The following is a 25,632-nucleotide window of genomic DNA, read 5'->3' on the forward strand; positions in this document are numbered from 1 at the left end:
ACATGGACAAACTCCTAAGCATGCATGATTGCATGAAACCTTACACCAACCAATGCACAAAAGCAAACATGTACCAAAACATAATGTGGTAATTGTTTATTTCCTGTAGCTTTTAGAAACCATATACAAAGCAACATACCCATTTCTATTCTGAAAGTGAACTCCATTTACAGCCTATAGCGTTAAAATTGGTCTAAGTTCAAACCCTGCATCAGAGGGCAGTGAAGACAGAAAAACAATGGAGCAAAACTATGAATGATATTGCAAACATCAAAGAGGAATCACCAGTTTTGCCTTTTTTTCACATCCTTGTCAAATACAAACTGACAAGTTGACTAAATGCTTACAGTTTTTCTCTATAGACTGGTTGATATTTTACGTAAAAGACGCAGAAAAATGTGATCTGATCCTGTATGTCTCCATACTTATCCCCCCCACCCCCAGTAGGTCAGCTTGGACAGTCCTCGTGGTCCTCTTTTGTCCATAAAGGATGCATTTTCGATGTGCAACCAGAGCTCATGTATAAAATATGGAGTCCTCTCATCGCATCCTCCTAAATCGGGCAAAACGGGAATGACTAAACTCAATTCTATGAGTAAAGAACAACTGAGCAAATACAAACAAATCAAAACAACATTAATACAAAAAGAGTCAAAACAGTGCTGGGGTGCAGCATGAAAAGTAATCTCTGTTATATGTGTAACGGCACTGCAAAGAACAAGAAACATCGAAGGCAGATAGTGACGACCCTTACATCAGGGTCAGAAACTCAGAAAATGTGCGTCTACCAAAAGCTTTTAAGTGCCACGTCACCAATTCCGAAATCTTTAGCACCCATTTGTGTTTTCTTCTGTGAATTAAGGAAGATCACTTATGCATCCTATATAAACCTTCTGAGGGGTCAGAGAATCAGCTAGTCATGCCTAACTTTTGAGAATGAGCACTCAGAAGTATATGGGGTTTATTTTAGTTGGTCACTTTGATAAATGCCAGCGCAGCTGGAAGCGTCCTTGTGCACAGATAGCCCTTCTGACATCATTCATAATCACTGTCAGTCACTGGAGGACAAGGGGATATTAAGCTTCCAGTGTGACAGTGAACTTTATGATCCGTTAACACAGGCATAACCCTGAAAAACCAGCACATGAATCAGCAGATCCACTGCATGATTCCTCAAAGGTTAGTCTGGGTTGTAGAGCGCTCTCTGGATCTCTCTCTAATCACCTGCGGATCTGAGAATAGAGAAGCGATGTACATCAAAGGATAGTGAAATTAATCTATGATCTCAGGGCCTTGTGTTGCCTTGATAAGCACTTTTGTAAGCTTCCTTTCTCTCTGTCCCGTTACAGGCATTGCAGCCTACAGATCGACTGCGAAACTGAGAGCTCGGGCTGAGAGCGGGGGTCCAAACAACCAGGGGCTGGACGTGTTTGGAGAAAGACTGCCATGAGCTCCGCAGCCACCTCTCAAACCATAAAGGAATTCTGATTCTTCAGTTTGTCAAGTTCTTTGATCTGCTGTCTCAGAAACAGAATCCTGTGTGAAAAGAAGAAAGATTGATAAAATGTTACAATTAAAAAAAACAATGTATATTTGATCATTACATCTAAATCAAGTTAAGTTACAAACCTTTGCTCTCTCAATGTGGCCTGGATTTCACATACTCGCACTAAAGAGCGAAGGTTCTTAAGTTCGGTGCAGATCTCTGACATGTAGAGGGTTCCCATATTGTGGATATCCTCACGTAACCGTGACACCTGGGTGACAAGAATTTAAGATTAAGACAAAGAGAATTTCAAAAGAACTTAAACTTTTCAAGCACTACTTTTCAAGGACTTATCAAACACTGTCTTATCTCTCAAATTCTAAAAAAAAGGATAAATAGACACACTGCCCTCCAAAAGTTTAGAAACGCCCTACAAAAGTGGGGTTTTGGGCGATATTGGCATGAATCCTTTTTAATTTGTGATCATTTTGCACTGATAAGGGGCAACACAAACTACGAAAACATATTTTAATTACATAACAGTTTATACATAGGAAAAACTAAAATTTTCGATTCGTCATGAGCTGTCAGTTTATTAAAACATTGACTTCATATATTACTCCAAGCCTCCTGAAGGATTGCCCAAAGATGATTCACACTATGCTGATATCATCCAAAAACACACTTTGCCAGGGGTGTTTATAAATAAAAAGTTTGTAAATAAAAATATACTAATAAAAAAAATGGCAAAAGTAAAGTGAAGCATATGCAAAGTATCATTACTAAAGTATTATGAAGTATACCTTTCTTAAGGAATTTGTATTTGTGTTTATTTTTCTTTGTTTTGTTTTTACAACTGTACTTCTTTAATTATTTGATGTTTTCTACTATTTAAAAAAAAAGAAATCAGAAAAAAAGATTTCCTGATCTAAAACAAATGATTCTCCATACACACTCCAAAGTAGAGGGCTGCATTGGGATTGGGACCCGCCGGGTCCCGCAGGACCCGACGCAAATCTCGCGGGAGCGGGCGGTTTGAACTTTGCTGCGGGCGGGAACGGGCGGCTAAAAAAAAAAGCACTGCGGGATCGGGATGCTCAGCGCGCTTTGCGTTAGTGAGAAAAAAAGTCTTGCACTTACTTCGTTTTCAGGATACGGAGGTATTCCAATAAGGTAAAGTGCAACTCCATTCATTGGACAGCTTAACTTGTTTTGCAGGGGGATTTCGAGAGGGGGTTTCGGGAAAACCTGTCCAGTTTTCTTCCGTACACTCGCCTTTTTCCCGTTGTTTGGGCTGCCCCGCAGTGCCCTCCCTCTTCCCTCACCCGATGCAAATCCGTTCTGTACTTCTAACGGCCTGTCTACGGCACAACGCGCTGGATTAGTCTGTGTGTTGTAATGAGTGGCGCGGCGCTCCCTCCTCTGGCTGCATACGGCGATTACGTGAAAAAAGTACTTGAAGTCGGTAGCCTAAGCGTTTTAGATGTCCCCGATAGCCCAGGCTACTATTCCCTACCAGTGTGTAAGAATACATGCAGGCCAGGGAAAGAAACAAACATGAATCTCTTTAATAACAGCAATACAAATACGTTTTTTTCCCTGCGGGACGGGAGAAGAGGCAAAATCAATGCATTTCTATTATCGTGCGGGAATAAATTCACAGAGTTTTGCGGGTGCGGGCGGGAGTGGACATACATATTGCGGGAGCGGGCGGGAGTGTAACACACACGTTGCGGGAGCGGGCGGTAATGGTCAGAAATTCGGCGGGCGCGGGCGGGAGCGGGATGAAGAAAACAGTCCCGCGCAGGGCTCTACTCCAAAGTCCCAATCTGAATGAAATGATTTGCGATCCACACGCTGAAGTTACGATCTAAAAGCAAAAGATTTGCAAACCCACGCGCCAAAGTTCAAATCAAAGCCCAAAGTTTGAATCAAAGGCTTGTGATCCACACTCTGTAGTCCCGATCTAAATAATCATTCATGTACCACCATTTCAGATCAGCACTGAGCGCGGATCGCAAATCATTTGATTTAGATCGGAACTTTGCATATTGCAAATGATTTGATTTAGAACGAAACAGGTTTGTGAATTACTTTATGATTTGCAAACCCACTCTGAAGCTCTGATCTAAATCAAATGAGTCGCGATTTGAAGTCCTGATATGAAACATACGATTTGCGACATGCAATCTGATTGTAGTGCTTCGAAACAGTGAATCATTTTGTGACATAATGCTTCTGATTCCTGATTCTGAGTTTCAAAAAGCTCTGTTTCACCCATCACTATGTGCATTTTAAAATCATTACAAGCAATGTCAAAATTCGAAAATTAATGGCTCTTTTTATTTGATCTGGTTTTTGCTAGTGATTTGTTTGAAATGAACAATCCTGAGTCATGAGTTTAAATCAATCGGAGCGGTTCAAGCATCACACAGCTCATCTATAAAAGATTACTGTACTGTGTAAAAAAATGATCACAATTTTCAATAACAATGTTTGGATTTGAAATCAAGTTAATGGATAAATGTGTTTGTGGAAATCAGGCTTGTGCTGTCTGTAAGCTTTTGTGCAACAAATGCACAATTTTAAAAACAAAAATGCACTGCATGATCAAACATTTAGGTAAGATAAATATATATTTTTGAAAAATGGCAGATACTGCTTCCTGTGATCGGCAATAGGCGATCGGCCTCAAACATCCTAATCGGAGCACCCCTAATCTATTCCTTTTTTCATGTCTTCAGCCATGTATACACAACATTGTCAGTTCTACTACTGGCTTAGCTTGGTAGTTTTATGACATCAACTGAAATAAGCGAAAAGGGTATGATGTTTTTTTGAATTGCATTAATTCTGCCTGAAAATGTGCTTATTGAAAAATTATTAAACACTTATTCTATCAATACACTGTCTTTCAATAATTCAATCCCTTTTCAAGTACCTCTTTAGGAATATTGATATTTTCAAGGGTTTTCCAGGCCTTAAACTTCAAAAAGTCAAATTAGAACTTCAAACTCTTTAAGCACCCTGTTTCAAAAGTTGGAAAACTGATGACTAATCTATAAAAAAATTGAAGAACAGTTTAAGAAACAAAAGATATGCTCATACCTGCTTCTCCACATGTTCTGCAGGCCAGCCTTGAACATGCTTGATGAGATTTTCATCAAAGTGCAATGCTAGAGAAGGAGTGAAAGTGCTTTGGGTTCGAGGGGTGCTGCCTGAGGCGGGAACGTTGATACCCGCACTGCCATTTGAGCCTGACAAGCCCTCTTGACTGCTATTAAAAAAAAATAACATTCATTATTAAACTAAACTAAATTAATAGAATTTTAAAATACAATTAGAGCCATTAAAATAGTTATATGTTTAGTATACTACTACTAAAAATAACAATAAGCATATGCTTATAATAATAAATATGTATTAAAGCGATAGTCTACTTAATGAAAATTCTGTCACTGTACATTCACACTAATTTCAAATTAAAATAATAATCAAAGTCAAACGGATCTGAAACTGATTTTTAGCATTCTCCAAAATGTGTGTTGGGTTGCATTTCAACACTGAACAGGTAGATGGTGCTGTAGGACAACATGTGATAGGCTGCTTTTACATGACCAACAGACAAAAGAAAATTTCCCACTGAGAGATCCATACATTTGCCTGTGAAGACGGGGATCACTGAATTCCAGAGGTTTGTCAGAGCTGACGGACTGCTGGGACGTTGATCCTTGTCTCTGAATTGATGCACTGACCTTGAAATTGAAGAACAACAGATTGAATATGAACAAAAATGTCAATTAAATAATGGCAAAAAATACTTACCTTCATCAGTACAACATTCTTAAGTGTGTTGGGACATAATACATACAAAGTTGTCCCAAACAAGTATTTGGAAACTTAAAGGTATGAATATCACTGCAAGTAAATACCACATTAACATTTAAAATAAAGACATTTTAAAACAATCAGATAAGAAGTTATTAAAATATATAAATATATGCCTAGTGTTTTTTTAATCTGTTCAGATTTTAGCATACATTGATTCTATATTATTCAAGATTATTGTTAGGCTATTGTTATTCTTTATTGGGTGGCTGCTCTGCACACTTTAAGGAGAAGTTCACTTCCAGAACAAAAATTTACAGATAATTTACTCACCCCCTTGTCATTTAAGATGTCCATGTCTTTCCGTTCATGTCTTTCAGTTGTAAAGAAATCATGGTTTTCAAGGCAAACATTTCAGGATTTCTCTCCATATAGTGGACTTAAATGGTGCCCATGAGTTTGAACTTCCAAATTGAAAAACTCCCATCTTCTTTTTCTCCTCCAACTTCAAAAAGAGAGTTTTTCGACATACCCTAACTGTCATGAACCGGAATACACAGTGTTCGTGCAGAGTTAGACAAGACGAGAGTTTGAGGTTAAAAAATATATAAATTGTAAAAAAAAAAAAAAATTGGGGAAATTAACCAATCGTTTGGTGGGTAAGACCCTTCTTCCTAGGCTGGGATCTTTTAGAGCCTTTTAAAGCTGCATTTAAACTGCATTTTGGAAGTTCAAACTCACTGGCACCATAGAAATACACTATATGGAAAACATTCCTGAAACTTTTTCCTCAAAAAAAACTATTTCTTTACGACTGAAGGCAGACAGGCATGAACATCCTGGATGACAACGAGGTGAGTACATGTTCTGTACATTTTTGTTCTGGAAGTGAACTTCTTTAATAAACACCAGGACTCCAGCTGGTCCAAATTTGTATCAACACAGCACTGGCTTCCTATTAAACATATACCTTTTAAAATCTTGCTGATAACTTACAAAGCCCTGAATGGTTTAGCTCCTCTGTACTTCAGTGAGCATTTATCACATTATAGTCCTTCAAGTCCGCGGCAATCTCAAAACTCAGGCAATTTGATAATGTCTAGAATATCAAAATCAACTTTCCTATTTAGTGCCCAAATTCTGGAAAAGCCTACCTGGTATTATTCAGGAGGCAGACACACTCTGTCATCCTAAATATAGATTACAGAACCATCTCTTTAACCTGGAATACACATAACCCACTATAACATTTCTATAATTCAAATCCGTTAAAGGATTGTTAGGCTGCATTATTTAGTTCAACCAGAATTGGGAACACTTCCCGTAACTCCCAATGTACTTGTTATACACTGTAAGAAGAATGGCATCTATGCTATTATCAGTTTGATTCAATCTTATTCCAAGGTTACTGTAGTTACCCAGGTCTATTCTGTTTTCCAGACCAGATGGTGGATCAGTACCTAGGGACGCCCTCTACATCACAGAATGTCAACCGAGACCACATCAACTAGATAAGCCCTAGAAACAGATCCCCTGCGAAGACCTCATCAACTAGACGCCCATCAGCACAAGACCATAAGAACCACATGAGCTCTTTGTATATTCTGATGTGTTGCAGCCTGGAATTAAACCACACCATGCTGGTTTCATCTGGCCAGAGGACAACTGGCCCCCTGACTGAGCCTGATTTCTCTTAAGGTTGTTTTTTTCTCCATTTTAGTCATAGATGGAGTTTTGATCCCTTGCTACTGTCATGTTTGTCTTGCTTAGTTGGGGAGACTTAATTTTTGGCAATATTATCAACTTGATTGCACAGACACTATTTGAGGTGAACTGAAGTGAGCTGGACAATGATATCACAATAAATGATGAACTGACTTTAACTGATAAACTGTTTACTATTGTCCTCTTACATTATTGAAACACTATTTCCTGTTTAACACATTAAAGCTGCTTTGACAGAATGTGTATTGTATAAAGCACTTTAGGTGAGTTATATATAAAGATGACTTAACTATGTAGTCATATAGTGATTAACTATATAGTCATATATTGATTCTAGCCTTGATGCGAACAGAGTTTTACTAAAGAACTAATAAACAACATTTTAGGACTACAACCCCTGGCAAAAATTATGGAATCACCCAACTAAGATGCTCACCCAATTGTTTTACTTCATAGGAAATAAACAAATCACAGATATGAGATAAAACAATTTTTTTGGCTTTTATGATGGCCTGAATTCTTTGGGGCATGGACTTCACTAATGAAAAACAATATTCTTCTTCAAGCTGGTTCCAGCTTTCTTAAATAGCGGTTGACAGATCAGCCTTGCAAGATGGAGTCTTGTCATGGACCAGTTTTTTCAATTTCCACCATACATTTTTAATCGGATTGAGATCTGGACTGTTTGCTGGCCATGTCATTGAGTTGATATGCCTTTTCTAAGAAAATCTTTAACACTCTTTGCTCTGTGGCAAGGTGCATTATCATACTCACATCATCATCACCATAATTCTTTTCTATTGATGGAATGAGAAAAGTGTCCAAAGTTTCAATGTAAACCGGTGAATTGACTTGAGGTAAGGATGGCCATTTCCCCTGGTCTTTTACCTGACATGCAACCCCATTTTATAAATGAGTTGTAGAATTTGACTGTTTTCTTCAGGCAGTCATCTTTACACATTTTATTAGAACGGTGCCAGACAAAAGTTTCAGCATCATCTCCTTGTCCACTGCAGATTTGTGATTTATTACTGAATATCACTTTCATCCAATCACCCACACTCCATGACTACTTCACTTCAGCCCACTCTAATCTTGTTTTCTTTTGTTTAGGTGTTAATGTTGGTTTTCATTTGGCCTTTCTATATGTAAATCTCATTTCATTCAGCCAGTGTCTTACAGTTCTGTAACACAAATCGACTCCTGTTTCTGCCCATTTGTTTCGTTGTTTTGCATAATCCATTTTTTACAAAATCACGACACTTTGATGTCTTCCTTGGTCTGCCTGTACGTTTTTGTTTTATAATCTTTCCATTTTGTTTATACTTGCATCAAATTTTAGAAACAGCTGACTGGGAAGATCCAACTTTTTTTTTTTTAAGGAGTTTTATAATCCTTTCCATCATTTCAACTGATAGCTTTCTTGTTGGGGCCATGTTTCCTTACAATTAGCCAAGTTCAACAGCTTGTTAATTTCTATAAGCACTCTATTCTAACTTCTGACTAATAAGCATTTTATATAAGTTTAGATATTTGTTTCAGAAATGCAAATTACAAGCTTATTCCATATTTTTTTTCTCTACTTGATATGGAAAATGATTTTCCATTAATTCAAAGTATGTTAACACTCACATAAACAGAGTGTTGAATAATTAAAAAAAAAAAATAGTTGTGTGTCATATCTGTGATTCGTTTATTTGTTATAAAGTAAAAACATCTAAGCGTAGTGATTCTATAAGTTTTGCCAGGGGTTGTAGCTTGTTGAAAGTAACTACATAAAAAAGAAAACAAGTCAGTTTAAGAAAAGAAGGTGTAAAATATTTCTGTTTGCATATGCCACATTGTTTGATGTTATATAATGCAATGACATGTCTAAACACTTAATATAATAGAGAACTTCAGAAAATGACGACCCACTGACCTTTGGTTGTGAAGAGAGAGATGCAGAGCTGAGCAGGGGTTTAGAGACAGCATTGGTCTGAGGTGTGCTGACTCTAGGAGACACGTATGACCTCGGTGAAGAGGCATCTGATGCTAATGACATGGGTGACTGACCGGATTGTTGAGCTGTTTATTAGAAACAGAGTTATCGAAATTATATATGCAATTCAGTAAATAAACTTATTTACAACAATACACCAATCTAAAGTCTGGAGTTCCTCTGTCTACAATGAAGTTGTGTGGCTTAACTTATTTAGAATTATTCAGCATGTATGTGTCCATAGCCTTGTGTGTGCATGAAATGTAAACAAACCTAAAACACAGGTATAACCAAATGTTGTATAATATGGTCACATACTATTCTATTAAAAAATGTGGATTAGTTGCTCTGCAGCACAACATCAGTTAGGAGAGGTGTGAAGTGACTGGGACATCAGCCGTACCTTGTGTGGAAAGCTGAGCAGCTTGGGAAAGCAGAGTAGTGACGTTGAAAGCGGACGGTCCGGCAGTGAGAAGCTTATGAAGCATAGACTGTAAGGAAGCTTGTGTGACAGCGGCTGTGAGGACTTGGTGGAAGACAAAGACAGAAAAAGACACACATACAGTCAAAGACGTCCTACACACTGAAAGCAATCTGAAAAAGGCTCTATCGGTGAACAACAGGCCTTGTGGGCTTACAGTATTTTCACCATGTGGAGAGAAGATGCCACATATTTTGCAAAAAGCAGTTGTCAAGGTGGCAAAACAGCTAGAGCACAACATATTAGCTATCTGGATGAAGGCCTAATTGTAAGTATAAGCTTCTACAGGTAAATGCATTTGTATAGCTCTTCATTATTTGCTTTCAAAGTAGGGATGGGTCACGATTTTCGAATATTCGATTAGTTGATTTAATTACCGAATATCGAATAGGTTGTGCGATTATTAATTTCCCAAAGTGTTCAGTGATGATGCGCGGGGGAGGGTGGCGCCGCCAATAACGCACTTCAAAGCTGTCAAGGACAACAGAAGAACAAGATTTCTAATTCTAATAAAATGAATGAGAATGAAGTGCAGTGCAAACTCTGCCGTGCGAAGCTTGTTTATCATAGTTGAAACACTGCAATGCAAAGGCTGTTCTCTGCGGCCGGAATATCTCAAACAAAACTCTGAATGGAAACGTGAAGATGCGCATGAATTGAAAAAATGCGCATAAAACGTATGTGCAAAATTAAGTAGGATAGACTTTTTGTCCGATAAGAAAAAAATGTGCATAAACTACAATAAGAAAACTTTAACAGAATAAATGCGCTTTAAAAAAGTCATGTGATTTTGCACGACGGAACGGGATAACTTGACCATCTTGTTGCACAGCAATGTTGTTTTAGTGATTCTGAAATGCTTCCTGCTGTCACTTGCTCACCACGGCACCAGCCCCGCCGTCGTTTTGATTATTTTATTTTTAGTAATAAAAATCATTTAGTTCAGTTAGAGAACAAACAGTACAATTGAGAACTGAACGCGGCTGCTCAATGCAGTCTAGTCGCATCTGGGGCAGGAGTCTGATTTCATCACATGAGGAGTGCAAGTCGAGTGAGGTGAGAAAGGCAATATGTTGGCAAAAGATTTAGTTTTTAAACGAAATGCAAAATAATTTGACTGCTGCCGTTTATCTAAAAGGTGATTTTGGAAGCTCATTGGAAGAACATTCGTTTATTTATTTGGTTCCACCGTGTTTGCTTATGTAACAGTTATTTTATTTTTGTTAATAAATGAATAATTCTATGTTTGATATAGACTAAATAATTTTGTCGTAATGTTTTGTTGATGTCCATTCAATTAATTGACACCGAATTGACGCTAAATCGAAAGTAAAATGCTCACGGTCTATTTAAAGCCATTTTAAATCAAAGGAAAGCGTGGGAACGAGGGAAAACTCTAACGAACTATCCCCAGCATTTTTTTTAATGCTATGAATGTTCATGCTCATTTTTAAAACAGAAATGTCTTGGCTTATGAGCAGCTGAATGCTAATCGATGGAGTGTTACGTTAATAAGTGCCATAATTCGTTTATGTTTATTTATTATATTAATATTTCAGCAATCATACATTACAACCATTTAATGGCTTATGTTAAGACAGATTTGTTAAGACAGATTCTCAAATGAATTAAACAGTTTGTTATCATACACACTGAAAGCGTGAATGGTCTCGTGTCCTCTCTCTGTATGTATGTGCGTGCATACACGGGAGGGGGGCGATTTTCGAATAATAATCGAATAATACCCTGCGATTATCGAATAGTATTTTTGCTTAAAATGCCCATCCCTATTTCAAAGCACACAAAAACTCATGTCACAGGTTGATGTTGTCACATATGAATGCATTCTTCTAACACAAATTACGTTTACGACAACATCCTACTAGTTTAAAAGTGTTTGAAATCATTAAACTACCAAAGACAACTCAAAAGAATGCACAACTAATCATTAATGAATAGTGGTAGTGGTCAAATCAATATCACCAATAATAATATACAGGCAGGTATATGGAAAGTTTTATATTATCAGAATTGGGCAGTAAGTTTTTTCTGCTTAGCCAATGTGTCTAAAGCGGTACTTTTATTTATCTCTATTTTTAACAATTTGTTTGCCGGGAAGAAAGTAACAGAATTACACAATGAAGAAGTGTGATTGTACTTTTTAAATGAATATAGTTAATTGTAAAATTATTTATAATTCTGTATAAGAAAAATAATTTAATTTGAGCAATTGTTATGCATGTATTTTTAATATCTTTCAATTAAAGAGTATGATAGATGTATCTGCTTTATATCGGCCACCCTGGTCTCTAAGATAATCGAGAAAAAAAAAAAAAAAAAAGGAGTCAATCAATAATCTAGGGAGCATCTCTGATCATACTGAACTACTCCTCCCTACAGCAACAGATCAGGTCAGCTATGAAATATGAATTTAATGTAATCGGGAGTTAGTGAAAAAAAAATCTGCTCCCAGGCCTACCTCTGTATAATTTATGTTTGAATCACATGTGATCAATAGGAAATTACACAGAAAAATGACAGTGTAAGAAGGACAAAAAAATAGAAAACTGGAAAAAAAAAACTAACAAGATCTGATCTCTTAACTTCAAATAAATACACAAAGAAATGTTTGTTTCAAGAGGAGCAAGATGACAAGAATTATTGGGGTGATTTTATAGGAGAGTGCATCCGTATAGAAAATAATAACAATAAATAAAAAAAATGCTTGTATTCCCAAATATACACTGTAAGTGATTTATAGTTCCATTATATCCTAATTGTTTGACCTCCTAAAACAATGTAAATGTAATGTAGACTGGGACACTGTCACAACTAAAAAGGGTTTTAGTCCATTTCAAAATCCAGGTACAAATCAATATAATTTCAGGTACAAATCAATATTCAATATAATATAATAAAATGGGTTGGAGCTCTTACTTTTGAACTCTCAAAGTGCTCCAAACTGCATTTAACTTGCATTTAAATTGCATTTGACTTCTAAATGTACAAAAGTTTCTTACAGGACCGTATAGGTCTCACAAAGTCCTGTGGGAAACACAGCATAGCCATTACCTTCATTGATTTTGCCCATGTCTACATTGCCGTGGTTCATCTGCAGGGTGGCCTGGAGTGCAGGCAGCAGCTGTCGGAGGAGAGCTGGGTCCTGGAGCAGGGTGGAGGCTGAAGCTTGCAGGGCAGGAGACACAGGCACTGTGGAGGATGAGGAGGAGCTGGGCGTGCTGGAGGGGTTTATGGACAAAGGCTGAGAATAACCAGAGTTTGATAATGGCTTCTCCGCTAAAGTAGATTCTGAAAGAATGAAAGAGATTGTGGAAAAACACAAGATAAATGTGTTAACGAACCACAAATTATCAGCGTAATATCACTCGTAGGAACAAAAGAAATGCATTTCTGTCAGGACCACTATCGTCAAAGATGGATGACTGACAATTAGCATACAGTCGTGTCCAAAAGTTTTGAGAATGACACAAATATTAGTTTTCACAAAGTTTGCTGCTCAACTGCTTTTAGATCTTTGTTTCAGTTGTTTCTGTGATGTACTGAAATATAATTACAAGCACTTCACGCGTTTCAAAGGCTTTTATCGACAATTACATGACATTTATGCAAAGAGTTAGTATTTGCAGTGTTGGCCCTTCTTTTTCAGGACCTCTGCAATTCGACTGGGCATGCTCTCAGTCAACTTCTGGGCCAAATCCTGACTGATAGCAACCCATTCTTTCATAATCACTTCTTGGAGTTTGTCAGAATTAGTGGGTTTTTGTTTGTCCACCCGCTTCTTGAGGATTGACCACAAGTTCTCAATGGGATTAAGATCTGGGGAGTTTCCAGGCCATGGACCCAAAATTTCAACGTTTTGGTCCCCGAGCCACTTAGTTATCACTTTTACCTTATGGCACGGTGCTCCATCGTGCTGGAAAATGCATTGTTCTTCACCAAACTGTAGTTGGATTGTTGGAAGAAGTTGCTGTTGGAGAGTGTTTTGGTACCATTCTTTATTCATGGCTGTGTTTTTGGGCACCTTGGATGAGAAGCAACCCCACACATGAATGGTCTCAGGATGCTTTACTGTTGGCATGACACAGGACTGATGGTAGCGCTCACCTTTTCTTCTCCAGGCAAGCCATTTTCCAGATGCCCCAAACAATCGGAAAGAGACTTCATCGGAGAATATGACTTTGGCCCAGTCCTCAGCAGTCCATTCGCCATACTTTTTGCAGAAGATCAATCTGTCCCTGATGTTTTTTTTGGAGAGAAGTGGCTTCTTTGCTGCCCTTCTTGACACCAGGCCATCTTCCAAAAGTCTTCGCCTCATTGTGCGTGCAGATGCGTTCACACTTGCCTGCTGCCATTCCTGAGCAAGCTCTGCACTGGTGGCACTCCGATCCCGCAGCTGAATCCTCTTTAGGAGACGATCCTGGCGCTTGCTGGACTTTCTTGGACGCCCTGAAGCCTTCTTAACAATGCAGTGGAAAGTTTTTTTTGGGATTAAGTTAATTTTCATGGCAAAGAAGGACTATGCAATTCATCTGATCACTCTTCATAACATTCTGGAGTATATGCAAATTGCTATTATAAAAACTTAAGCAGCAACTTTTCCAATTTCCAATATTTATGTAATTCTCAAAACTTTTGGCCACGACTGTACATTTTGGATTGGCACTATGGTTCTGTTCTGGGCAAGAACTCCCTGCGCATCCATGCGGCATAGCATGGACAACATCAGGAAGAGCAGCAATAATAACCCAATAATAAACAGAAGAGAAAAACAAATGTATTGCAGAAATCATTAAGGTTTAATCATTTAATGCACATTAAGAAGTAGCCTGATTCAAGGAGAATCAGAAGGCTGAATTAGGGATGCACCGAATGTTCCGCAACCGAAAATAGCAAAAAAAAACTCGTTATACCGAAATTACACCGAACAATGATGTGACACGATCAAATAGATGCAGTGTGAAAGCATTTAAAACTGTCCGAGAAAGATGCAAAAATCATTACAAGCACCAACAGCACGAGACAGTTTATCGCATCGCATGTCTTCCATAAGAAGAGAAAGGGGTGGTTGTTGCTGGTTACTGTATGACTGAAATCGTGAAATGGTCTTAAATCCTTAGTAAATAAACTACAGAATGTTATGTTGTCTAATACACACACGAATTGTATGTATTCTGACAGCGCTGCACGAGCTCGTTAGCCAGGTTTCAAAGTAGGGCTGTGCAATTAATCGAAATTCGGTTTCGATTTCTGCTTCAAACGATCATGAAAATGCAGTAATCGAGATGAAACGATTATTGCGCACCATTCCGCCCCCCTAACCAGTGGTGCGATTTCGCTCCTCCATAAAAGCCTAATTTCACATGCAAATCAGCAAAATTATGTAACGTGACTTTCATAACACAGGGCGTAATTAATTTAGTTTCTTTGATGTTGTGTTTTTAATAGCGCGTATGAAAACTTGCGCTGTTCTGTGTATGCGCTCAGAGACAGAGCAGAACACGGACATGTAAAGTTTTCTTTTACCTCAAGGTGTGCACCTAAACGGTCAAATACACGCAAAAATATTTAAAAAATGAGGCTCTTTGTGATTATTCATGTAAACCCTGTCAGTTATGTCTTAAATGAGTATAAACAGTTGGGAATGAAAATACGTGTGTAACAGTATATTGGATCCGTGTGGTGCTTAAAGCAGCAAAAAATATTCCTTCTTTGTGCTTAATATTAATAAAACGTAAAAATACAAAGAGAAGAATCATTCATTGTCAGACTACTTGAAACTCGCATAAAAGTATTCAGTATTTCTTTTTTAAAAAACATTTTTTCTTTTTATCTTTTTTCTGCTGTATTGCTAGCTATCATTAAATTAATTACTAATATAAAGTTTTGGACCCTGTCATAATCATGTTAAATAATCTTGATTACAATATTGACCAAAATAATCATAATTATGATTTTTGCCAAAATCGAGCAGCCCTAGTTCAAAGTCCAAAGCGTGAGGAAAATCTGCGCGATGAGAATCATTCATAAATCTGCTGCTGTCAGCAAAAAGTTCTTCTTGCGGGTTTCCGCCAAAATAAAAGTGAACATTCATAAATGTTAGTATTGTAATTTTACTGTTGTTCTGTAAAATAATAAAAGCAACAAAAATAATGACAACAATAATTACAACAGCTTTATTAATACATTATAACATTCATCTTTGCTCAGCAAGGCTGCATTTACGTGTCCATTAAAAACACATGCCTGATTCAAGAAAGGGGTCTTAAAAACGGCTAAAAAATATTATTTTACTAACCTATTAATTTTGAGTTAAATTGTGCTTTGTTGTAGGCTATAATGTCTACTAGAATGTTAAAAAATGTTAAATATATTTAAATAGTTGTTTTGAATTTTTTCTTTTTTTTTTTTTCAAAGCAAATACTGGCTATTTAATTTATGCAATGGTGAAAAAAATACATGGAGGAAAAACAAGAAAAAAAGTGTTCGGCCTACGGCCCAGTGTGTAATTTTGTTCGCCTTCGGCCAAGAATTTTTATTTCGTACATCCCTAGGCTAAATCCTTATTGACAAGAGGAGTCGGGGATAGAGGTGGAAAATTAGCTATTGAGCAGTGTGAAGCTGGTGATAATACTGAAGGACCTTATATATGAGTGCTGTGATAGGTGTCATATCCCTATAGGTAGACATGGATCAGCTGAGAGTCAGCTGATGCAAGCTTGACTAATGTGACCTGCCAGAACTGACGATGACGCTAGATTCCTGCTACTTACTTGTACTACTGAGGGCACTTGTGGCACTGGCCTGCATCGCCTCTTGTCTGTAGTCTCTGTCTTTGGGAAAGCTGTTAACCATAGTCTTGGCACCTTCTCTCTGCCTTTGTTCTCTGCTCAGACAGAAGGTCTGGTGTCAGTTTATGGTTAAGGAGGATATGAGGCAGTTACAGGAGATCTAAAGCAACTCACCTCTCCAGCCATTCCTTAGGTTTCTCCCACTGAGAGACCTCTGTCCTACAGTTATAGTAGTACTTCTTGCCAGACGAACTGATATGCTCTGACCAATCATCCGCTGGCTCACGGGGCTGGAAAAGAAAGGAAATATCCAGACATAAGAAGGAGAGAGCAGGGAAATAGGTCATCCGAGAGAACATTAGGGATAGGGATGAGTCAGCATTATTTATTAGTGTGGTCGACTTCTCATTCAGTTTTTCTTTTTTCCTATTTTCTTTTCAACAGTGCTTTAAATATCCCATATTTAACCTTACAGTTGGATCTCTCTATGTTACTCTATGTTTGAAATCACATGAGCGAAAATTCAGTGAGGAACTCAGTCACGAACTTAGAAACAGCTCTAAACTTTAACAGTTAAATCTAAACAACAGGTCAGCAAGGTAACCTTGAACTGTTCCATCCCACTTTCGGTGTGTTTAGCTGGCCATATGTACAGCTGTACATATGTACATATGCTTCTAGGGCTGGTCCGAATACCATTTTTTGAGCTTCAAAGCTTCGATAGTAATCAACACCGAATATTCGAAGGTTTGGAGGGAGGGGGCTGAACATATTCTTCTCTCTGATAAAGGCAGGAATCTCTGTGTGTCTTGCTGTATGCATTTTTATTATGTCTAGAACAGTTCATCCAATCAACTTCACGCATGGCAGGTGTGTTGCTGCGGACCCAAAAGAGTGCAGTGTCGCATTTTGGTGCAATATGGACACATGATACATTCAGAATTAAAAAAAAACTTTTTATAAACTATAGAATATTGCGAGTTGGAAGCAGCACGCCTCATGCGGGCGGAGCTTATATGCTTTTAGGACACTGCGCTAGTGATACAAAACACACAGGTCTGTTAAGAGCAATACTTTTAATGAGGCAACCTAACATTTTTTTAACAAACAAATCACTCCCAAATCAGAAATTAGCAGCACAGTAATTACTGACGCCGTAAAGGGTAGGCTATTTAAATAAAAGAAAAACAAAAAAAAGTTCAATGAACTGTAATAAACACGGTAGCATACTTTCAATAACATATTGAACATATTTCACACATATTTTAATTAACAAACAGTTTAAATACAATTAAATGACTTTCCTTATATAGAATAAAACAAACTGTAATAGGCTAAATAGAACAAGGTAACGTTAGGCTGGCTAGATAGCTCACATTTCTATAAAATTAATTCCCAAACAAACAATTTCTTTACGAAGTCAAACTTTCAAATAAATCACAATCAGGCTGCAAGATAGTGAAGTTACCTACTTAGTCTTTGTCCACATTTTTAGGTAAAAGGAAACTTCGGGTCTTATTTACAACGTAGGTTTTGAAACGCGGCCGGAACGCAAAGGAGGTGTTAGGCTGCAAATGCCAGTTTAGGGTAGCGGTCACTGTTTTGCTTCCACCATGCAAGTGGGCCAGACTGTAAGGGAGCGCAGGGCACAACCTAACACTTTTTGAATTTCTCAGTTTGTTTAAATCCATGTGGGCTTCAGAGTATAATCTTTTATCCACATTCATTTCACACTTGTCTAGAACAAATATGTTGCTATGTTTCATAATAACAGTGTATATGTTTTTTGTTATTTACCTCATAAGTAAGGAAGTGAAATGTGACAACTTGCCCCGAGGTGGGGTAAATTTTAACACGTGAGGGGCACGTTGTAACATTACCATATGACAGCTTAAAATGTTATCTGATTGAATGTAAAAACATACACAATAAACTAAAATATTTTGTCAAAATATAATTATTAACTTTTTCAAATGAAATAATGGTGTTTTTTATTTTTGAGTTTGACAACGAACACATCGCAACCATGCGTGGGACGACCCTGATCGCAACACACAGCTACACAGTATACAGGGTGGGCCATTTATATGGATACACCTTAATAAAATGGGAATGGTTGGTGATATTAACGTCCTGTTTGTGGCACATTATAAGTGGTCAGAAACTTGTAAATAACTCATGAAAGAATAAAGTTACGTTAAAACCAAGCACACCATTGTTTTTCTTGTGAAATTCCCAATACGTTTGATGTTTGATGTATCCATATAAATGGCCCACACTGTAGTTTAAAATATTGTGCGCAAAATAGATGAAACGCATTCAGAAAAACACTCCCTTCCCTCCAGCTCTCATAGAACACGACACACATTAACAAGGCAAAACGCTTTACATTTCTTTATTAATTTCAGAACATTAAACATAAATTGCAGTCTTTATTTACCTGTTTCTTGTGGTTTCTCATTAAAACTCGTAAAAGTCAATTGTGAAAATTACATGGCTAATGTCATAGAATTGCAGTTTCATAATAGTGGGGCACATTGTCACACAGTGTTACAACCTTCCCCATCTGCGCGACTGGAATTTAAAACTGTATAGCAGGGCTATTCAATTGGCGGCCCGCAAATCATCTTCGTCCCGGCCCGAGGGAGAAGTATGAGCAGGTGGCTTGAATTGGTTTTGCACTAATTAGTTTGTCCACTAGGCAGCAACACTGGCCCAGGCCAGCCAAAAAAGAAAAGCAAGATCGCCAAGAACAACAACAATCTACCGGAGACCGCAACATCAATAGACGGCAGATTTGACAAGCGCTTGTAGGGCTCCAGACTGTGTTGACTGTGACTGACTAATTTTTGTGAGCGGTCACACTGGCGCGACCACCGCGTTGTTTAACTCATAAGCGCTGCTATTTCTTTTTCATATGAGAAACATAAAACGGCAAACGCCAGTGAAAAGTGTTTGAATTCACCCATAATTTTTTAAGGTTGCTGAACGATCAGGTGAGAATCATTCAAATTCTGCTCAGAATTCTGTTATAAACAGCGCTGATGTAGGCTATGTCAGAAAACCAGAAGTAACGCCAATTTAAGCATAATCGAATGATATTACAGTATTCATTTCAGGGTTTGTACAACCTTTTCAGAGAATGTTGAATGGACATAATATGTAAAACTGAGAGAAAATTCATTTAATAGAGACACCAGTAGCAGTATTGATATCAAATACTTCATTAATAATAGGCTACTTGGCAAAAAGATGCCATTAAATACATATTTAAAATATACTTTATGAATTTGGAGGTATATATAAATACATATATAATATATAAAGACAATACAAATTAATAAATATGCGATTAATCATGATTAATTACAGAAAAATGTGTGATTTTTTAAATTTTTATTTTAATTTATTTTATTTTAATTGATTGACAGACAGCACTAATGTGAACCTTTTATAGATGTTGGTGTTGGCAATATTAGTTCATTTTAGTGAATATGCATTTCAATGTAATTGTAGGCCCCCCCTAGAAAGACATCGGGACGACCCCCACCCCCTTGGCCCCCTTCAAATTTTCAGTTCGATAATCCGGCCCTCAAATTAATCTAATTGAATAGCCCTGCTGTATAGTGTCTTCTGCTGGTTTGCGAAGCATTAATAAACTGATAAATAACAGATTGGAGATTAAAATAATACCAGATTTGTCTAATTTTAAATGAATACTAAAAACGGAGATGAAAAATTTACTTCAGCCAAAAATGTACTTTTACTATGGTAAAATAAATATTCAACGATATCTTTTGCCACACTTTTTCTCAGTATAGTGTTGCTATGACAACTAGTTAATGCCATAAATTTGGTTATGCTAGCATGCGTGGGAATATTTAAACCATTTTAACTTTTTGGAAAAAAATGGAAAATTTTAATTATTAATATTATTAATAGGGATGTAATGATGTAAATCTCACAATACGACAACGTCGCGATATAAAGTCCACGATAGAATATTTATTGCGATATTTAAAAAAAGAAAAAAAAGACAAATGAACATTTTGTACATTTTAAAAGTAAATTATTATATCTACTGCACTTTGAGGTCTAACCCATGTTCTTAACTAATAACAACAAGTAATTATAACAACAACAATTTTATATTATTGTTATTCCTATGACAGTAAATGGCATATATTGTAAAACAATTGCACTGTAAAATAAATGAAACTGAATATTTCATAGGTATATTATTTTTGCTTTACACTATAGGGACATTACAATATTTCTTTACTAATTTCTATACTTGAAAGAGATATTTTTAAGCTTTTATTTTGACAGAAAAGAAGGGAAAAAGAGAAAAGAAGGAAAACTCCAGCTTCAGTGAAAACAGGTTTACAAAAACGGATCTTACTATGTATCTGGTGAAATGCTGTAAGCATCTGCAGCAAAAATAAAGCACAACTGGTGGTCGTTGATTCCAAAACATGCAATAAATGTGTTCACTGTATTCACTGTAAACAGAGCCGTTCTGAGGCACAGAAAACATCGGATCACAACGTGTTTAAGCCATAGTGCGCTTTTGGTTTTAGTTTATTTGACAGATACTGTGCCAAAGCGTAACGGCTTAAAACACAACTTTAAAGACCTTTTATGGTAGAATATTTAAAAAATCTACACTTTTTGCCCTGAAGACCTATATCGTTTCATATCATCATGTGACCATGATAATATCAAGATTTATTTTTTTAAATCTAATACCTAAATAAAATTAGTTGCAGCACTACATATAAAGTTACATTGTTTTTGTTTAGCACGTTTGTTGAATATCTGCATTATTTGGCTAATAAATGTATCTGATCTGCATCTATTAGACAAGGCCTTACACCAGCCTAATAACACCGGCTTCCTCAACACTGGCTAGTTTTTCAGACAACCCATTGACTAATCAACTTACCACCTCTGACGTTCTGTTTGGATGAGGGTGAGAACTGGATGCATGATGGGAGTTTTCTTGTGGAGAAGAACTGACACCTGAAATATAATAAAGAAGATCAGAAAACAAACTAGCATGCATGTGAAAGTCTGAAGACTTTTGCAGAATATAATTCACTGAAAAGACAGTATTCTGGATTTTCATTTAACACACTAGACTGCTAGTTTATAGACTTGAGCTGACAGTCCTGTGGCTGAGCGGTGGAAACATGGCCTCATGACAGGATGAGCTGAAGTTTCCACTGACGTCCTAATTGTATGGCCCTACATACTCTTTAGGATTGTGTTTTTTAAATATTTGTCCAGCTGAGATTTAAAGAAAAAAAAAGAAAAGTTAATTCTTACTAGAATATTTTTCTGTCTGAAAATACACCAGAGATCTTAAAATAACTGAATTAAAAGTATGGTATAAACATGCACAACACAACCTATCAGAGAAAAGACCAATGCTAGCAGGCCTCTGACAAGTTAAGATGAAAGATAAATACTAGCGTGCACCTGCTGTAGCCTCATGGCTGTGGCAACAACAGGAAGTAAAACAGTATGAAGGGAGCACAAGAGAGTATCCTGTGTTTTAATGCTGCTTGATTTACTCAAATCTACCAATTAAATCTGTTTCATAAAAACATGTCAAGCCCATTATCAATATCAATCAATTTTCTCAAAACAGTTTGAAACTTTAAGATGTATTTTAGCCTTACTGTATAATCCTACTTCCAAATGGTGTTTTGGTTTATAACATAGTCAATATTCAAGATTAACTACAATAATTACACAGAATTCTGAAATGCAAGACAGCTGTTAAAGGTAGCAAATCTCAAAATTAATATCCATTTTACAAATTGCTTTACGTAATACTACTGTGATGCACAGTTTTTAGTATTTTTAATTTAGACAAAAAACTACAGAACATAATTAATAACATAACAATATTAATATCAAGAAGCAGAATTTTGCTGTTAATATTGATTCAGCCCTAGTAATAAATTAAATAAATATTAAAATACAGACCTGTAAACCAAACCATACCAACTAAACATGCAACAATGCATACAGCATCAATACAAACAATTCTGTCAAACTCAGAATCACTTGTCACAGTTCTAGATTGTGTCAAATCTGATTTTTGCGTTCTGCAGGTTCATCGTGATACCATTAATAAAAGTTATACTGTAATAACAGTGCTTAGATGACTTCTCACACCTAATTTGAGTTACTAATAATGCCTAAACAATAGCATAAACTTAAAGTATATAATATATCATAGGTGTACAATGTTAATATCATAATGTTATTGATATCTGCCTCAAAACCCCTGGGGTCCGTTCTTCGTACCTCGCTAACTAAGTTAGCTGGATTTGATTGTTTACGATTTTGCGTGATCTTGGATCGCTCGGTTCTTCGAAGCTCATCCGGGACTTGCTGTCATAGCAACAGGTGCGCAAGCTTAAACCTGCTCTGGAGGTTATATATATATACTACCGTTCAAAAGTTTGGGGTCAGTACATTTTTATTTTTTTTTTTAAAGAAATTAATACTTTTATTCACCAAGGATGTATTAAGTTAATAATTAAAAAATTATTTAAAAAGTTAATAATAAATAATTTACACATATACATATATATATATATATATATATTGAATAAACACTGTACTTTTTAAACTTGTTATTCATGAAAGAATCCTTGGGGGGGGGATCACAGGTTCCAAAACATATTTGGCAGCACAACTGTTGATATTATCCAACATTGATCATTCTAATAATAAATCAGCATATTAGAATGATTTCTGAAGGATCATGTGACACTTAAGACTGGAGTAACAGCTGATAAAAATTCAGCTTTTCATCACAGGAATAAATTCTATTTTAAAGTATGTTAATATATATATGTATATGTATAAAAAATCATTATTTTATGTTGTAAAAACATTTTGCAATATTACTGTTTTTTCTGTATTTTTAATCAAATAAATGCAGCCTTGATGAGCATAAGAGACTTCTTTAAAGACTATTACAAGTCTTACTGACCCCAAACTTTTGAACGGTAGTGTATAAAAATTTTTAAATATAAATAAAATAACACATCAAGGAAAAAACATGTAACATGGGCAGCATTAACGCATTTAATTTGTTCACTACTTTTTGCCAGCCCTCTCTCCTTGCTTTTCCAGCCTTTGCAGTTTTCCCTTGCGTTTTAATTAAACTCTGAAACTCCTGAAATCCCTCAATCAAGAGTTCTTGCTCTGCTGCAGAAAAATACTGAGCGCGCTCCTTCGTCATGTTCGCCGACCAATTAAAGAGTTGCCGATCAACGTTTCTACTGTCGATACGTAGCCCCTTTTAAGCCACCCAGTGATCTCAAATAACTTCATCCAGCTATACTAATCATAAACAACAGGTGCGTTCGGAGAACCGGAATAGCGAGCTCATAGTTAGCGCGATGATTTGATCTTGGATGTGTCATTTGATCTTGGATGTAGTAAGCGAGGTACGAAGAACGGACCCCTGGTCAGTGCATTCTTAATTCTACTGCCCTTCTTAGCCACACATAAATATATCCTGTAATATCCGGTTTAGAGCATAATTAAAAGCTATTTAACACTGTAAATGATGTTTGCCCATATACCCCACTTCTAAATAGGATTTTTGGGGTTCTGAGAAATTAGGGGCAACCATATGCAAGTGGTACCCCTTCTCACTCATGTTCTTACCGCTGTCCCTCTCACGGGTCCGGTGAACGTGGAGTGCTTTCGTTTGGCTGTGCCCTGTTCCGTCACTGTGCTTGTTGTCTGGACTGTCTGATCGCCGCAACATTTTTGTTGGTGGAGTGGAGTCTGACGAATCTCGCGTCTTGTCATGGCGATGGTCATTTGACGAGTGACTCTTTGACTGATATTTGACAGACTGCAAAATACAATGCATCAGCAGACTACAAACAACCTGTTTACAAAGACCACTGAGCTTGAACTTTTATTTTTTGAAGAGAAAAGCAGGTTTAGAGTATTGGCCTATTATTTTAAAATCACTAAATGCATTTTGGAATTAATTTTACTACAAATAACATTCATGAAAACCTGGTGCTTTTGAAAGAAACTCAAATAGGACGTTTATTGAAACTAAACAGGAAATAAGCTGATCTGCACTCTCGTCAGTGTTTGTTGAGCTCACCAAGTCAATTTACTATAATATGTAATACTAGATCTGATAAAACCTAATAGTAAACGAGAACTATGTGCTATTGTCGATTTGTTGTGAATCCAGTAATTTGGATGGCTGACTTCAAAACAATCTAGCAAGCTGAGAACGTGAGCTCTCTAGTCACACCTTTACCTCTGTATAAGCTAGTATTCTAGTTTAACTGTAGTGTAATTTGCCAAATACAAATAATTGAGTGCTATTACCTGCAAAGTATGACGTGTAATGTATATCATAGTTTCACTTAGCAAGCAGGAACTAGGCCTGTGAGCTCTAGTGTTATGCTAAAGCCGGCTAATAAAATGATGACACTATTTCAGCTTCTCTCCAAAATGCGTGACTACTTTCAGTGATAAAACAATTACTTCTCTGTGTACCTGGTAGGCTTGAGGATCTCTTCGATCATTGCACCTGTGAAAGACAAAAAAGTTAATATAGTCAGAAATGCGCTCTCTGCTAGCAAGCTACAATGCTAACGTAGAGAAATAAAAACAACTCGCTATCAGAGGAAAAAACTACTTTGAAACAATTTCTTCGAACATACTATACGCTTAGTTAAGGCATTAAAAGATTAGCTGAAGGATGTAAACGGGAGGTAAATGTCTGTTTACCCATCATTGAGTCTGGATGGATTCGTTGCATGCATTACCATTAATGCTGCAATGATGTGGAAGTGAAGTGTTACTACAGAAGCAGTTCTGCTGCACTACAGCTCTCTTTACTGGTACTGCCTGCAAACACACACTATAATATCTGTTAAAGTAGCTCTGCTGCAGTGCTGCTTCGCTATTCGGGAAAGAGCTGACGGTCCATCTCTTCGTTTTGCTCGCGACTGCGCCCCGCAAGTGCACGAGCAAAGCGCTGAGACCAGTGCTCGCGACCTGCCAGGCTCGTGATCAGCACGCGACGTGCACGAGCAGAAGACTGCAACCTGTGCTCACGGACCTACAGTAGCAAATGAGGTGCTGCTAATCGTGTTTGAGTAAAGCTAAAAAAAAAAAAAAAGATGAATTTCTAAAAGTAAAATTCCAATTCCAAGCAAATTTGACTGAGTACCTTCTACTGATATGCAACGGGGCTGAAAGCACAACCAGTGTAAAGGCGCATTTAAAGTTATTTTTCTGTAAACCACTAGATGGCACA

General features: G+C 37.0%; 1 protein-coding gene across 3 annotated transcripts; it reads right to left on the bottom strand.

Moving 5' to 3' along the window:
• Nucleotides 1-81: 81 nt before the first annotated feature.
• On the bottom strand, nucleotides 82-25,341 carry wacb (WW domain containing adaptor with coiled-coil b). 3 transcript variants are annotated; one of them, XM_073849597.1, is made up of 13 exons: nucleotides 25,101-25,341; nucleotides 24,867-24,900; nucleotides 24,006-24,198; nucleotides 21,256-21,332; nucleotides 16,485-16,600; nucleotides 16,293-16,405; nucleotides 12,574-12,810; nucleotides 9,424-9,546; nucleotides 8,961-9,106; nucleotides 5,144-5,241; nucleotides 4,595-4,760; nucleotides 1,630-1,757; nucleotides 82-1,536 (listed from the first exon to the last, which is right to left on the bottom strand). In XM_073849597.1, the coding sequence occupies exons 1-13, from the start codon at nucleotides 25,139-25,141 to the stop codon at nucleotides 1,467-1,469; spliced, it is 1,542 nt and encodes a 513-aa protein (XP_073705698.1). In that variant the 5' UTR covers nucleotides 25,142-25,341; the 3' UTR covers nucleotides 82-1,466. The 3 variants fall into 3 exon arrangements, with proteins under 3 accessions (XP_073705698.1, XP_073705697.1, XP_073705699.1); XM_073849596.1 differs by having other exon boundaries at nucleotides 4,595-4,763; XM_073849598.1 differs by lacking the exon at nucleotides 9,424-9,546 and having other exon boundaries at nucleotides 4,595-4,763.
• Between the last annotated feature and the right edge of the window lie 291 nt (nucleotides 25,342-25,632).

This window comes from Garra rufa, chromosome 10, assembly GCF_049309525.1.
Source record: "Garra rufa chromosome 10, GarRuf1.0, whole genome shotgun sequence".
NCBI classification, from domain to species: domain Eukaryota; kingdom Metazoa; phylum Chordata; class Actinopteri; order Cypriniformes; family Cyprinidae; genus Garra; species Garra rufa.